The 15676-nt window shown below is 35.4% G+C and overlaps 1 protein-coding gene across 1 annotated transcript; it reads right to left on the bottom strand.

Moving 5' to 3' along the window:
• Positions 1-11244: 11244 nt before the first annotated feature.
• LOC131599072 (polygalacturonase-like) lies at positions 11245-14451 on the bottom strand. Its single transcript, XM_058871568.1, has 4 exons — positions 13983-14451; positions 13498-13787; positions 13190-13415; positions 11245-11590 (listed from the first exon to the last, which is right to left on the bottom strand). Exons 1-4 carry the CDS (start codon positions 14418-14420, stop codon positions 11372-11374), a joined length of 1173 nt encoding a protein of 390 aa, XP_058727551.1. The 5' UTR covers positions 14421-14451; the 3' UTR covers positions 11245-11371.
• Positions 14452-15676: the final 1225 nt, after the last annotated feature.

The following is a 15676-nucleotide window of genomic DNA, read 5'->3' as shown; positions in this document are numbered from 1 at the left end:
CTGTGTATAGTTGGTTCTTTGGAACCTGATTAGTTTGTTACAGATACAAAATATTATGGGATTATTATGCAATTTTATGTGACGCTCAATTTAAGGATAAAATATTTTATCTATTTTCAAGATGTATTCTTAGTTTCTAAATATGGAGATTATTTAGGAAATTAATGATTAAAGCCCTATCTTTGTGGAGAATATCTTGGAGCTATTTCAGTAGTGCCCTGTTGCGTTTTTAAAGCTCAATCTAGTCCAGAAGATTGTTTTTAAATAGAAGGCAACAAACCTAATTATAGCATGGAACTAAGAGTGTGTTAGTTTTTCATTGTTTTAGGTTTCGTGCAGTCTTGTCAATTGTGAGCCTCTCTAATATCATCTTGATAGAAGAGTAGGACTGTCTCTTTTGAGTTGCAATTTTTGTTGATCATTCATAAGCTTTTAAGCATCGAGTGATTGTGTGTCATTGAAGTGTGTCTTCTAAAGTTTTTAAAATGATAATCACGATTGTGATTGAGGGGGATTAAGAAGGGTCTCATACCTAGGTGAGTCTTAAGTAGAAGTATAACACGAGTAATGATTAAGTGAGAAGGCAGTAAACTAGAGGTATGACTTTGAATTGATACTATCATAATGGACTTATCCTTGGCTTGGTAGCCCCCAGAGTAGGTGTTGTTGTACATTGAACTGGGTGAACGATTCTGTGTGTTCTTTTTCTTTTCAGTATTGTTTTAATTGAATTTACCTTGCCATTGTGTGTTGTTCAGATATCAGTGTCTCGACATCTCTTAGGACATCTGAGATCTGAATACCAGAATTTCAAAAGAAACTCAGTATAAGCTTTGGAAAGGAATAAAATCTAATGTTAAATACTTTCATGTCTTTGGTAGCAAGTTCTACGTCTTTGCAAATCGTGAGGAAAGAAGAAAGATGTATCCAAAGAGTGATGAAGAGATATTTCTAGGTTATTCCATCAATAGCAGAGCATACATGATATATAACAAACGTACCAAGACAATAATGGAGTCAATAAATATTATAATTGATTATACTCCTAAAGACAAGCAAGAAGATGATGATGCATCTCATCAACCAACTGATGTACCAATAGATGTATCACACAAGGGGTCTAACATTGAGTATAAATGCACAAATTTTGAAGTTCCTTAAATCAATAAGGGACCATCAATCAAAACTAAGAAGGACCATCCCATTGAAAATATCATGAGAAATCTGAATGAAGGAATCATCACCAGATCCAGAGATATGATTTCCAACTCTTGCTTCATTTCCAAGATTGAACCCAAGAATATCTAGGAAGCATGGACTGATGAATTCTGGATAAATGCTATGCAAGAGAAACTGTGTTAATTCTAAAGAAATGATGTATGGGAATTAGTTCCAAGACCTGAAGATGTGAATGTCATTAGTACCAAATGGATTTACAAGTATAATTATGATGAAAGTGGTAATGTGACAAGGAACAAGGCGCATTTAGTTGCTCAAGGGTACACTCAAATAGAATGAGTAAATTTTAATGTGACATTTTCTCTAGTTGTTAGAATTGAGTCCATTAGATTATTATTGGGAATTTCCATCATGATGAAATTCATATTGTATCAAATGGATGTTAAAAATTACTTTCTGAATGAGTATCTTAATGGATAAGCTTATGTTGAGCAACCAAAGGGATTTATTGATCATAGTTTTCTAGATCATGTATACAAGTTAAAGAAATCTCTTTATGGGTTAAAGCAAGCTCCAAGAGCTTGGTATGAAATATTAATTGAGTTCTCGATCAATAATGGATACCATAGAGGTTGAATAGACAAACCTCTATTTGTGAAAAATGATAGAGGAAACCTCATGGTAGCCCAGATATTTGTTGATGACATTGTCTTTGGTGGAATGTTAGACCAGATGGTGGAACATTTTCTCCAACAAATGAAGTCTGAATTTGAGACGAGTCTTGTAGGAAAATTCACTTATTTTCTTGGTCTTCAAATAAAGCAAATGGAAGACAACATTTTTATATCTCATAGCAAGTATGCTAAGAGTATTGTGAAGAAGTTTGTGCTTGAAAATGAAAGCCACAAGAGAACTACAATTTCAAAACATGTGACAATAACCAAAAATGAAAAGGGTGTTGATGTAGATCAAAGTTTATACAAAAGCATGTTTGGTAGTCTGCTCTACCTCACAGCAAGTAAACCCGAAATTACTTTCCCTGTAGGTGTTTGTTTTATATATCAAGTTAAACCCAAGGCTAATCATCTTACTCAAGTGAAGAGAATTATGAAGTATATAAATGAAACTTGTGACTATGGTATTTTATATTCTCAGGGTACTAATCCTATACTATTAAGGTATTACTATACTGTTTGGGATGGAAGTGAAAATGATAGAAAAAGTACATCTAATGGATGCTTCTTTCTTGACAAAAATTTAATTTGATGGTTCAGCAAAAATCATAATTTTGTCTCATTATCTCCTGTAGAAGCTGAGTACATTGCTGCAAGGAGCAGTTGCACTCAATTGGTCTGGATGAAACAAATATTGGAGGAGTACAATGTCGAACAAGATGTCATAACATTATTCGGTGACAACTTGAGTGTTATTAATATTTCAAAGAATCTTGTGTAACACAATATAACCAAGAACATTGACATTCGTCATCATTTCATCAGGTAACTTATGGAAAATGAAGTTGTAAATCTTGAGCATATAGCAATTGAAAAACAGTTAGCTGACATACTCCCTTCATTCTCTTTTATAAGCAAATTTTACTTTTTAGGTAAATTGAATAAATGATGTATTTGGACTATATAAAGACTAGATACATCAATTATTTAATGAACCTAAAAAGTAAACTTTGCTTATAAAAGAGAATGGATGGAGTATTCACTAAGAGTTTAGAGGCAGTTCAGTTTGAAAAGTTAAAGGGTGCTATTGGTATTTGCGTTTGTGAGAGTCTATAGCAGTCAAAGCTAAGGAGCCGTGCAAGGAGAACAAGAAAGTATCTCTCTCCTATGGTCCGTGGTGCATGTGAAATGAGGTTGTGTATTCCTATTTCAAATTCTCCCTTTAACTGGTCCATCGCTACAAGCAAGTATACTCCTCTCTTTCTCTATTGTACTCAGAAAATTGTTCACTCTGTCTTCTTTCAAGTTTTTCTGTTCCTTTAAAAAATGAGTCAATCATTTGGAAAAGGTAAAGCTAAGGAGGTCAAAATGCTGGAAGACAAGTTTGGGAAGAAGGATCGGGCTCTAAAATCAAAGAAGGCTGAAACCAAAGTGGAAACACATGTTGAACCATTTGTTGGAGCATCTGTGCCTGAGAAGAAGTTTATTACAAAGACGAAGTCTTTGAAGAAGAGACATGTTCAAACACTTGATTCTGACTCAGATGTTGAAGAAGACTGGGCTATTTTCATTGAATCGGGTAGTTGGTCTGAAGACCAAATGTGAAGTTTGAGAATTCCAAGTATTTTTGTTTTAGTTTGTTTGACCCTTGTATATGAACATGTTATTTGTTTCTTTGTTCTGGATATGTAATGACTTGATAGCCTAGTTTTGTTGCCAATAATAATGTTTATTATGCTGGCTCTATTTTCTACACTTGATATGGTTAATGTTGCTTGTTCATGCCTTTGATTTTGTTCATGCCTTTGCCAAATTGTGGCAAAAAGCGAAAGTAATGATGCATATGGATGTTCTGATGTGACTTGGGAGTGATACATTATTTAGTTGTGTGCTCACATGTTCTAGCATTTGACCTTCTTTGAGAGCATGTAAGAATGTGAGCTTGTGAGCTTTGGTTTGTTTTGAATGTGTTATGACTGACTGACTACTAGTGGCTTTGATGTCATCTGACCAACTCTATTAACTTTGGGTGCATGCATGTTTGATTGTGTGCCTTACTGTATGGAAACATTATGATTGATGTGTTTTGATTGTGTAGCAATCACATTACTTATGTACTTCTGCCGCTGTTGTTGTTTGTTCTGAATGTTCTGTGTGTGGTTTGCTTATGTTGCTCTATTTGAGTTTTATCCATGCACATCTTGTAAATTTTGCAAGAGTTGATTTTGCCAAAATTTGCTAAAAGGGGATATTGTTGTTCTATGTGATTGACTGCATTATACAAAACATCATGGAATGTACAAGATGTTTGATGAAGAAAGGACACATATGGGGCATAATGTTCGAGCATGTGCGCAACATCTGTGCCTGAGAAGAAGTTTATTACAAAGACGAAGTCTTTGAAGAAGAGACATGTTCAAACACTTGATTCTGACTCAGATGTTGAAGAAGATTGGGCTATTTTCATTGAATCAGGTAGTTGGTCTGAAGACCAAATGTGAAGTTTGAGAATTCCAAGTATTTTTGTTTAGTTTGTTTGACCCTTGTATATGAACATGTTATTTGTTTCTTTGTTCTGGATATGTAATGACTTGATAGCCTAGTTTTGTTGCCAATAATAATGTTTATTATGCTGGCTCTATTTTCTACACTTGATATGGTTAATGTTGCTTGTTCATGCCTTTGATTTTGTTCATGCCTTTGCCAAATTGTGGCAAAAAGCGAAAGTAATGATGCATATGGATGTTCTGATGTGACTTGGGAGTGATACATTATTTAGTTGTGTGCTCACATGTTCTAGCATTTGACCTTCTTTGAGAGCATGTAAGAATGTGAGCTTGTGAGCTTTGGTTTGTTTTGAATGTGTTATGACTGGCTGACTAATAGTGGCTTTGATGTCATCTGACCAACTCTATTAACTTTGGGTGCATGCATGTTTGATTGTGTGCCTTACTGTATGGAAACATTATGATTGATGTGTTTTGATTGTGTAGCAATCACATTACTTATGTACTTCTGCCGCTGTTGTTGTTTGTTCTGAATGTTCTGTGTGTGGTTTGCTTATGTTGCTCTATTTGAGTTTTATCCATGCACATCTTGTAAATTTTGCAAGAGTTGATTTTGCCAAAATTTGCTAAAAGGGGATATTGTTGTTCTATGTGATTGACTGCATTATACAAAACATCATGGAATGTACAAGATGTTTGATGAAGAAAGGACACATGTGGGGCATAATGTTCGAGCATGTGCGCAACATCTGGCGCTTGACAATAAACAAATGTTGTTGCTTTATGTACAACATGATTTATTGCTATCTTTTAGCAATGTGTGATTTAAATTTGTTTGACAGATTGAATAGGATCAAATCTATTTAATTGGAGATTTAAAATTGAATAAAAACAAATTAAATTTTTTTGGAGGTTTTAAAAAATACAAATCAAAACAAAATCCTCTACAAATCTAGACGTGATCAAATCTTATGCCTATTGGAGAAAGTTCCAGATTGCGCTATTGTTTAAGGAGACTCAAATCTAACTGAAGTGTGTGTAAATATTGAATAATCTTCGTGTTAGAGTTTTTATTTTGAGTCTTTTGTGAGTGTTAGTGTTTGTGCACCACTCTAGAGTTTGCATTCATATAAAGAATTTCTTCACCCACCTCCTAACCTTCTTGCCCACCCCTGGTGAATTTACCACACCACCCCTTGTTTCGGAAGTTCATTTTCGAAAAGGTACTTTTTTTTGTAAAAAAGGTGTTTTCGGAAATGTATCTCCGAAAACGTGTTTTTTTTAATATAAAATATTAATTTCGGAGATACATCTCCGAAATAAAGTTACTTTTCAGAAAAATGTGGTGTTTCGGAAGTTCATATCCGAACACACCCCCCTTGAGGGAATTCGGAAATGAACATCCGAGTTTATGTCTGGACACAATCAAAATGAAAAACAACAACGATTCGCTTTATTTAATCGGGTGAAGATTACAACGATAATATTACTGAAAATTAAAGTTACATATTGTTGAACACGGGTAGGTGGGGATGAGTCAACATTTTGATAACGTCGTCCGCCGATCTTTGAAGTTTCGCGTCCAACTCGATCGGGCCTTTCGAAGAAAATCGGTCGAACGTTGTCCACAAAACCGCTAAATCTTCGTCGTTCTTGATCTCAAAAGGTGTGAACTTAATGCCTCCCTCGTCGTTAAGCGATGGCGAGCGGTACTCGAGCTTGACAACCTTTCGATTCTCGGGATAACGCAAAAGCGTGTTGAGCGACGGTATCAACTCCGCAAACGGCGTGTCGCGCGAGAAGCGAAATTGGAACGGCATCGGGTAGCCGGTTTTAAAGTAGACGAATGCTAGGTGGGGGTAGGTTTGTGTCATTTGTGTTTTATGGTGTGAAGAGGATGAAGAAGAGTGTGTAGTATTTATAGACTTATTGGAGCATTGATGGCCCAACAAACCTTATCCTGCCTCAGGGGACATTTCGGAAATGAACTTCCGAAAATAGGCTCCAAACATGTATATTTCGGAAGTTCACTTCCGAATTATGCAGAAACAGACTTAAATTTTACATTTTGTTGATTGCTTAGTGTGTTGTGTAAATTGAACAAATGAAATTGACATTAAACATAAATTAGACAAAGATGACATAAAACATACTTATATTATATATGTATTGAATCGGTCCGATTTTACATGATAAACAACAATACATACAAAAAATGATCGTTACAAACAAAAACGATCCGGAACAAACTAAAATTCACCGAACCAATCGGTGGATCCTAAGTCCAAAATAGGCACGTTCTTCGATCGCTCTCTATTTTGCTCGCGCTCTTTGCTCATCATTTCTTCAAACTCCGCCATTCTCGAAACGAACGGATCCGGCCAAGTCTCCGCCTCATTTGAACGATGTGTCGTCCATTGACAAGAAGTAGCCGGTATAGGACAACCCGGTTTTAAAAAATCTTGAACGAAGTGCCGCGATCGTAGATACCCGATGCATATGATGCGGCCCGACGCGTCCAACGGCGGCCGACTATGAAGTGGAAAGAAAGTCTCACTTAGCCCAAACCTCATTAAATCGACGCACACCATATCATATGCACTTGCTATAAGATGACCCATCTCGGGGAATGACATCCACTTCGAAACCGGAGCGATACCGGTAAGTGATGGATAGGGGTGGGAATAGGCTGGGCCGAGATAGGCTTTGCCAAGCCTGAGCCTGGCCTGCTATAATATTCAAAGCCTAAGCCTGGCCTGTAGCCTATCATAGGCTTATTTTTTTGGCCTGGGCCTGGCCTTTTTGAAGGCCTGATTGGCCTATTAGCCTACTTAAAAGCCTATTTCATTTGAACATTTGTAAATAAGTCATTCAACTCGTCTTTATATAGACTAACAAATTAAAAGATCAATGAGATTAAATGTTTGTTTGCATTAGTTTATTTGAGTTTACCTAGTAGCATAAATTTTGTGATATTATTTATTTGAGAGAACTCATCGAAACAACTTATGACATTGTTCATAAGATTCTTTTCATCTTATTTTCATAATTTCTTCAAGATAACTAAAATTTATTTTTATATTTTTAATTCAAAATAATAAATATAATATAATAATAATACAATTATTCATATGTATTTAAATAGGCCGGCCTCTTAGGCTTAAAAGGCTTTTTACGTGGCCTGTGGCCTAGCCTTTTTAGCTAAATAGGCTTATAAAAAAGCCTAGGCCTTTTCTATTTATCTAAAAAGCCTGGCCTGACCTAGGCCTATGTAGGCTGGGCCGTAGGCCCCTGTTAGTCGGCCTGGCCTATTCCCACCCCTAGTGATGGAACAAGTGCATCATGAATTTTCGCAAACTTTTCTTGATTTTCATATAGTCGGCCGTAGATGTCCCGATAGGAAGTCAACTCCGCAATGAGTTCCCGTCGGACTAAAGTGTGATTGTTTTCCCCTTTACCGAGCAAACCCGCAACGGCCCGATATCCACAATTGCCGTCGCCTCCAACATCAACGCTGTTATCGATATATTTGTGCATAAAAAGTGGCATATCATCAATGTAGACAATGGGTGATTTTTTTATCGGCGGTGTGCGAGGTGGCTTCGAAATACGGGCACCTTTGTTACCACTACACTTGGACTTCGGTGTCTCATGAATTTCCGGGAACGATTCATCAACATGTTCAAAGTAGGAAGGAGATTGTTTTGTTGACGTGTCATCTTGTGTAATTTTGGACTTTTTCGGTGCACCTTTCGTTTTAACCGGTTGAGATGGCGGTTTCAAATCGGTGGTCTCCGAAAATGCGATCTTTCGCAATTGTTCTTTTATGTGCATTTTTGTTGTGTCGTCCGCTTTAGCAAACTTCTCCATTATCACTTCCAACTCGTCGGAGATGGTGATTTTGGAGTCATTTTCCTTCGGCGGGGCAAAATCATCAAAACGAAGTTTCTTCCAATGGTCGGCTACCTCATCCATGCGTATTGGTGAATTCAACTCCTTCTTTTTTGAAATTATACAAGCACACGGAAGGCCGTATGTAGTTCTAATGGTGCACCCACATAAAGAACTATCCGTCCCCGTGGTCTCCGACCGCTTAGCTTCATGAAACAAAAAATTCAAACCCGTTCGAGATATGTTGTAAATCAATTGGGAGAATAGAATTTGGCCCTTATACCGGTGTTCCATAACCGTCTTGCTCCGACCGAACGATGTTTGAATTTCATTGTGTTGATTTTCAAGCATTTGGTTCACGGTGTCCCATCCCCGACACAAATCTCCCTTGCTATCACCCAACCACCTCTTGAAGACCGCATGTGCGGATTCAACTCGGTTAGTCGTGGTGCAACCAAGATGTCTAACCCGATTTGTCCAAGCGCACACGACTTTTTCTCTAACTTTGTCAAGAATGGTGGATTCGACGTAATGACAAAAAGTCCTAATGGAACCACACAAAGACCTAAAGTGTACCAATTTCTCGGTATACACCTCTTCGGAGTATGCATCCAAAATTTCCCTCCATGCCGCCATTATCCTATCAACCACAACACCGGCTTTGACAACTTTACCATTTTCATCCGGCCTATCTTTTGTCCCAACCGCGGGTTTCAACTTGCTTCTCACGTTGTAAGTTATGTGATACCGGCAAAGTAAAGCGGTAGATGTTGGGAAGACGGTATCGACTGCATTCATCAAAGCATTGTCCCGATCGGTGACAATGACGTTTGGCATAACCTCTTGATCAACTAACAAAGACTTGCAAATTCCCAAGGCCCACGTAAAGTTGTCTTCTTTTTCACACTCCAAAAAAGCAAACCCCACCGAATAAGTCTTGTCCGTCGAGGTCACACCGACGATCTCTAGAAGCGGAAGCCTATATTTGTTTGTCTTGTACGTCGAATCCATGACTAGAACGGTTGGAAATGTGTTGAATAATTTGATACTTTCGGGATGAGTCCAAAAAATATCACGCACCGTAACTTTATCCTCGGAGGTTCGGAAGCTTGAAACATATTTGTTATCGTCTAGTAGTTTCAAAAGTTGTTGCATTTCCGACCAAGGGCCCATATTCAATACTTTGAGATTGTGCCGTTCATTGTAAACTTGCTTGATATTTGAAACGCTATCCAGATTCTTACGCTTCAAATCGGCAAGTATGTTGCGAGGCGCCACTTTGACTATCGTTAGGTCCGATATCACATTCCTCTCTTCGCGGGACAAACGGCACGCCATTGGATGTCCGTGTAACTTGACATCCAAGGCAGGATTATGAATTCCACAAATTACGGTTAACCGCCACAAATCATCAACCCTCCGAGTAGCACGCAACTTAAACGGACAACCGCACTTTCTCGATCCCGTGTCCTCGTGTTTTAGCACCCGGTTTGATTGTACATAACTACCACCCCATTCGCAATTCAAAACAACGAAAGCTTTCCGCCTACTATTTCCGTTGTCCGACCTTAAAATAACAATTCCAAATCCATGTTTGTTAGCTTCCTTCCGAACCCAATCAATCAATTGTTCGCGACTACCGAAGCTCCGATCATTTGTAAAATGTTGCCGAACATCGACCGCATTGATCATAGGAGTAACGTCAATAACCGGATCGTTATTAACGTTGACAATTTCCGGAACTAATACTCCATCGTCTTGCACAATGTTGTCCGGATGCACCATACCTAACAAATGAATAAATTAGCAAAATTGGCCAAAACTGTTTTTTTTAACTGCCAGGGCATATTTCGGAAGTTCATTTCCGAAATTTATTAGGTAATATATTTCGGAAATGAACTTCCGAACCATATCAGTTTTCAGCATAAATTTGTTGAATCAATGTAGTGAAATAGGGGATGAAATGAGAGATGTTTACCTGAAATTGTAGCTTTCTATGCTCCCTTTAACGTGATCAACGGTTTGAAACTTGATTTTAGGGCGAAAAATTGATGGAGATTGATTGGGTTTTAGAGAGGGTTTTGAGAAGTTTTGGAGAAAAATGATGAAATAGTGAAGGAGGGAAATTTGTATATGCAGCAACAGTTTCGGAAATGAACTTCCGAAAATATGCACGGATTTTGAATTTTTTTTGACTTCGGAAATGTATCTCCGAAAACACCAATTTTTGGGTGTTTTCGGAGATACATTTCCGAAGTAAAAAAAAAAATAACTTCGGAGATTCATCTCCGAAGCAGGGGTAGTTTTGGATTTTCGCTGGGGGTGACCCCCATAGGGAGGTGGGTAAAGAAATTTTCTTCATATATTAAGACATAGAGTTTTGTTTATTAGTTGAGTTGTAATTCAACATTCAATATTTTGTTTTTTTGTATTAATCACTAGGGTTAGTGATTGAGAGAAAGTGGGAGGGATTCTCATATTGAGGGGGGGGGGGGGGGGGGGGGGGGGGTCCTAAATAGAAAGACACATGTAGAATTAAGAAGATGTGCGTTGAATAAGAGTTGTTAGTCTAAGACACTTTGTACTAATTCTATTGAGAGTGAATTCATTTCTTAGATTGGAAGCCCCCACCGAACTGAATTACGAATTTTCTTGTGTTCTTTAATGCTTTATGATTGATCATCTTGTTTTCTACTATTTGTCATATTCTAGTTTAAGATGTTGAACACATTGATTTAGACAAATGATAAAATTAAGTTAATTTTTATTTTGTAGAAAAAATTTTAGACGATACCAAAGAGTTGTGAGATGAGAATTTACCTTAAATATTTTGTTATATCACACAACTTCTCATTTCTCAAAGATAAAAGACAACTTATTTTTATACAACACAACATAAATTTCAATAATTAAAAATAATATATAAAAAAATCCAATAAATCCAATATTGATGAATTATATAAATTTTTTGAAGAGGAACTAACCCAACATTACAAGTTTTATATAAAGAACAATAGTTATGATATTCACAATAATAAAAAGAAACTTTTTAACAATGTTTGTCTTTAATTTAAATTTATATTCAACACTTTTTGTGTGTGTATTTTTCAAAAAAATTATTCAAAGGCAACTCTTTGGAATGACCACTCCAGTGCTGCTTCCACCAACATTTTTACAAGATGATTTTGGAGATCCTCTTAGATAAATGAGCTTTATATCATGAAGTTTGAGACCCTGGCATGGGTTGCTTTGACTGCAATCAAATTTGATAGCTACTGGACTTGCTGAAGTTCCTTTTATGTGTTCATATGATACTCCACTTATTTTCACTCCAGAACTCTGCTTTGAAATATAGTTTACACAACAAATAAAGTTATATTCAATAACATGAAATATTTTTGAATAAAAATAAAAACAATCATGTACAAGAATCTATTGTCGTGATTATAAACTAATTTAACACCATTATCAAAACTATTAAAAAAGATAACGACAGAGTAGAAATAGAACAACATCATGTAATAAATTTTTCGTCAAGGCTCATTCATAGTGGAATCTTCCAAATTTGCACAACATATAATCCCTCAATTTGATGACTTCTACGATCATTGGGAGATGTGAAAAGAGAATCTCCTCTAAAGAATAACTAGAGAAAAATCTTCACAAAAGTTCTCGAGTTCATCCAGGTCAAAAGATCTATTGGTTCGAGATCAATCTAGTACAAAATCTCACTCGATTTCTAAGTTCATCGTGATTAAAAGCTCAGTAGGTTTGAGATCATTTTGATAAAAATCCCGGGTTGCTTCGTGGTCAACTTGTGTAAAACCTCCGGTCGGTTCGGAGGATAGCCAACTCAAAAATTCATCTTGATTCGAGATCAGCCTGTGCACAATTTCAGTTTGGCTCAGAGACTAACTGCTCGAAGCTCTGTTCGTTGTTTGACGTGAAGATTAACCACTTCATTATTCACTTTAGTTTTTGGTTAGAAGTTAGCTTGAAACGTCATTTCTTTGTATAAGGGAGTTCCTTGGACTTAAATTTCTAAAAACTCTCGAGCATTATTGGACGCTTTCAAGATCAGTTCTTAGAGAGAGCATTAGATCACTTCTTTAAAATCAAACCTCTGTAAATTTTTTTGGTGTCATTTTCTCTTTCCAGATCTCCTTTACTTTCTACTTAATTTCTTTACTCTATTTTTCCGCTGTACATTGAAACACTTTTGATAAAATATTTTCAAACTCTAATTTAAAAAATAATTTTATTTTAAACTATCGTTTTTAAAACCTCCACAATTCACTCCCTCTTATGCAACAACTACTAACTATAAGCCGATGAGTGCTTGATGTGCTTAATTTCCTCTAGACCCAGATCTAGCTTACTTTGTGTGTTTAATATCCAAATATATGGAGAGAGGTCAATAGAGATTCACTTGGCTGCACCAAGAAGAATTCTCAGATATCTCAAAAGGACATTGAGTCTTGGTATTCTATTCAAAAGAGGAGTGATGAAAGAGCATCAAGGATGGTCAAATTCAGATTATGATGGTGGCATTGATGACAGGAAAAACACATCAGGTTATGTCTTCATGCTTAGCTCAAGAGCCATCTCATGGTCATCTAAAAAAACCTATGATAATAGTTTATAGATTTCATAGTAACTTCATCTTGTGCCTATCGCGGAATTCGGCTTAGGAAAATTCTGCAGCAGTTGGGGGCATACATAAAGGGAGTGCATAATAATACTATGTGATAATAGTTCAACCTATGATGTCAATTCTACTTCCTTAGAAACATCATTCAGTTTCTTTAACATGTTGGATCCATATAGGCTAAAATTGCTTCTTCTAATCAAACAATAAACATTTATTCAATTATCCTAACATCTAAGACAATTGTAGTAATCAATTGGTATTGATAATATGTAGAGAAAGTAATTAACCTGGTGAGGACATTCCCTGTTGGAGCAATATCTTTGATCAATAATGATTGGATTGTAAACATTTTGCATGATGAGGTTCCTAAACTCAATGTCTCTTGCATATCCATTGCTTGGTTTTGCCCATGATTTTATCCTAACACCATTGTCTGTTTTGGTAAACACTGAATCTGTCACTGTTACATTCTCAACTCCGGCTTCATTTGAATAGCTTCCCAAACTTCCAATACTGCATTTATATGACTTCTTCAGATTCGTTAAATAATCAATGTATCTGATCTATATAAAAGTTATGGTAACGACTTAATTACCTAATGCCATGACCAGGGCCACAAGCGATTCGCTCGATCCACACATGAGTTGAACCTTGATTTATGGATATGCAATCATCACCAGTCATGATGGTAGCATGGCTGATAGTAACTAGAGTTGAAAATTGCACATTTATTCCATCTGTGTTTGGGCTTCTACTAGGAGCTCTGATATTCACATCTTTTATCACAACATTTTTGCAATGGTCCACTGCTATGTGTATTGACTTGCTGTTTAATGATGTCAATCCACTCACCAGCACATTCTTGGACCAACTAAATGATATAGACTGCAAAATAATGAAACCGCGTTAGTGTAGACCTGAGTCTGAGTCTTGAGAGTAGACCTGTGAGTCTGAGTCTTGAGAGTGTGTTTTTCTCAAAATCTCAGGTTAAAATTCCGCTAGGTGTTAATAATTTATGTATTGCGCCGAGCCATATACCGAGTTTTCAAAATAAAAAATAATTAAAACATATAGACATACCCTTGCTCCAGGAGGACAATTCTTTCCAGCTTTTCTACAATGCCAATAGTCATCACCCTTTCCATCAATAGTGCCACCATAAATAGAAACCCTATTAACCTTCATAAACAAGATCCAATATCCTGAACTACCTAGTGACACATAATTTGAAGGTGCAACTATAGTACCATCAATCTTAAAATCAATCTTGTTCATGCAAGGGCCCCAAAATGTGACTTGTTTCAGCAAGAAACTTCCTTGAGGAACATATATTGTGGATGCTTGATTTGATTTGCATGCTGAATTCCATGCACTTAGAAAATGCTTGGTTGAGTCTTGTTTGCCATCTGGTTTTGCACCATAGCTAACCACATTGATAGATGCAGCATTGGAAGCTTCAAAGAAGATGGTGATGAATGTGGCTGAAAATAGAAAGATGTGAATTTTTTTATGAAACATTGTAATGATGAGTTTGTGATAAGATTATGAATAATTGATTTATTTATATTTTTGGTTAAATGTACAAGGTATATATGGTGGACAAGCACAAGGATGATATTTATTATCACATGGTTGGAAGTACAAACAAAGTTAAGTATGAGTTAAGTTGCTTCATAATCTCATATTTTCAAGCCTTAATTCGTTGTATAACATATGCGCCCAAGAGGATTAACAGAAGAAATTAAGATATAGAAGAATTAAGTCATTATTTAGTGAATTTAATTTGTCATAATTAAATGACATTTGACATAATAAATTACATTTGTTTTAACTGCAATAAATTTGTTCAGAATTAATAAAATTTGTCTTAAATATAGTTACACACTTGTCATTATTGGTGACAATTGTTACCAACTACCATGACACTTTTATTAGTTGTTGATATTTGTAATTTAGTAGAGGTCAAATGAATGCATGCATGGTGAAATTAGTGGGAATAATTCCATGTGTACGGAAATTAGGATGGTGAAGGTCATGTGTAAGGAAAAATAAGGATGGTGAAGGCCATGTGTAATGAGTTAAGAATGATTAAGATCATGTATTGAATAATTGAATGATTAATTTTGCATGCAAGCCAACTCATTTTCCCAATTTTCTTTCTAAATTCTGTACCTTCATTTTCATATCATTTATTAGAGATGATATGGTGCAAATTGAATCAATTTTGAGATAAAAATTTATTTGAACTTAATTTAGTTTTGATTGATTGATTAAGAAAAATTAATTCAATCCGATTTATTTATGTGGTTTAATTTAGATCAATTTTTAAATATTTAAATTTAGAAAAACCTAATCTAAAGGTTCAAACTTTTAAATTTTAATTAAAATTATGATAATATATATTTAAAAAATATATATTTTGCTCAAATAATTCCATCTATTTTACAATTATGCTCTACTCATTTTTATGATATAATAAAAATATTCAAAAATTAATTTATTATCAATTTTGTTGAACATATATTTTATCTCATATAAAAGAAATTTTTAATTATTTAAATTGATTAATACTTAAGTCATTGTGTTTCATTGACTATAAATTAATAAGTATTTTTAAATAATTTTTAATCGGTATTTAAGTTCATAAGAATTATAAATTACAAACATTTTTCAAAACTTACATATTTCTCATTTTACAAAGTAAATTTTAGAGGTAAAAGAAAATTAAACATAATATTTTTTATGTATATGAAAATTTTAATTTGATTAAAACT

The sequence above is a fragment of the Vicia villosa genome, linkage group LG4, assembly GCF_029867415.1.
Source record: "Vicia villosa cultivar HV-30 ecotype Madison, WI linkage group LG4, Vvil1.0, whole genome shotgun sequence".
NCBI lineage: Eukaryota > Viridiplantae > Streptophyta > Magnoliopsida > Fabales > Fabaceae > Vicia > Vicia villosa.
The sequence above is the reverse complement of the archived record's forward strand: the minus strand, read 5'-3'. Positions and strand labels throughout refer to the sequence as shown.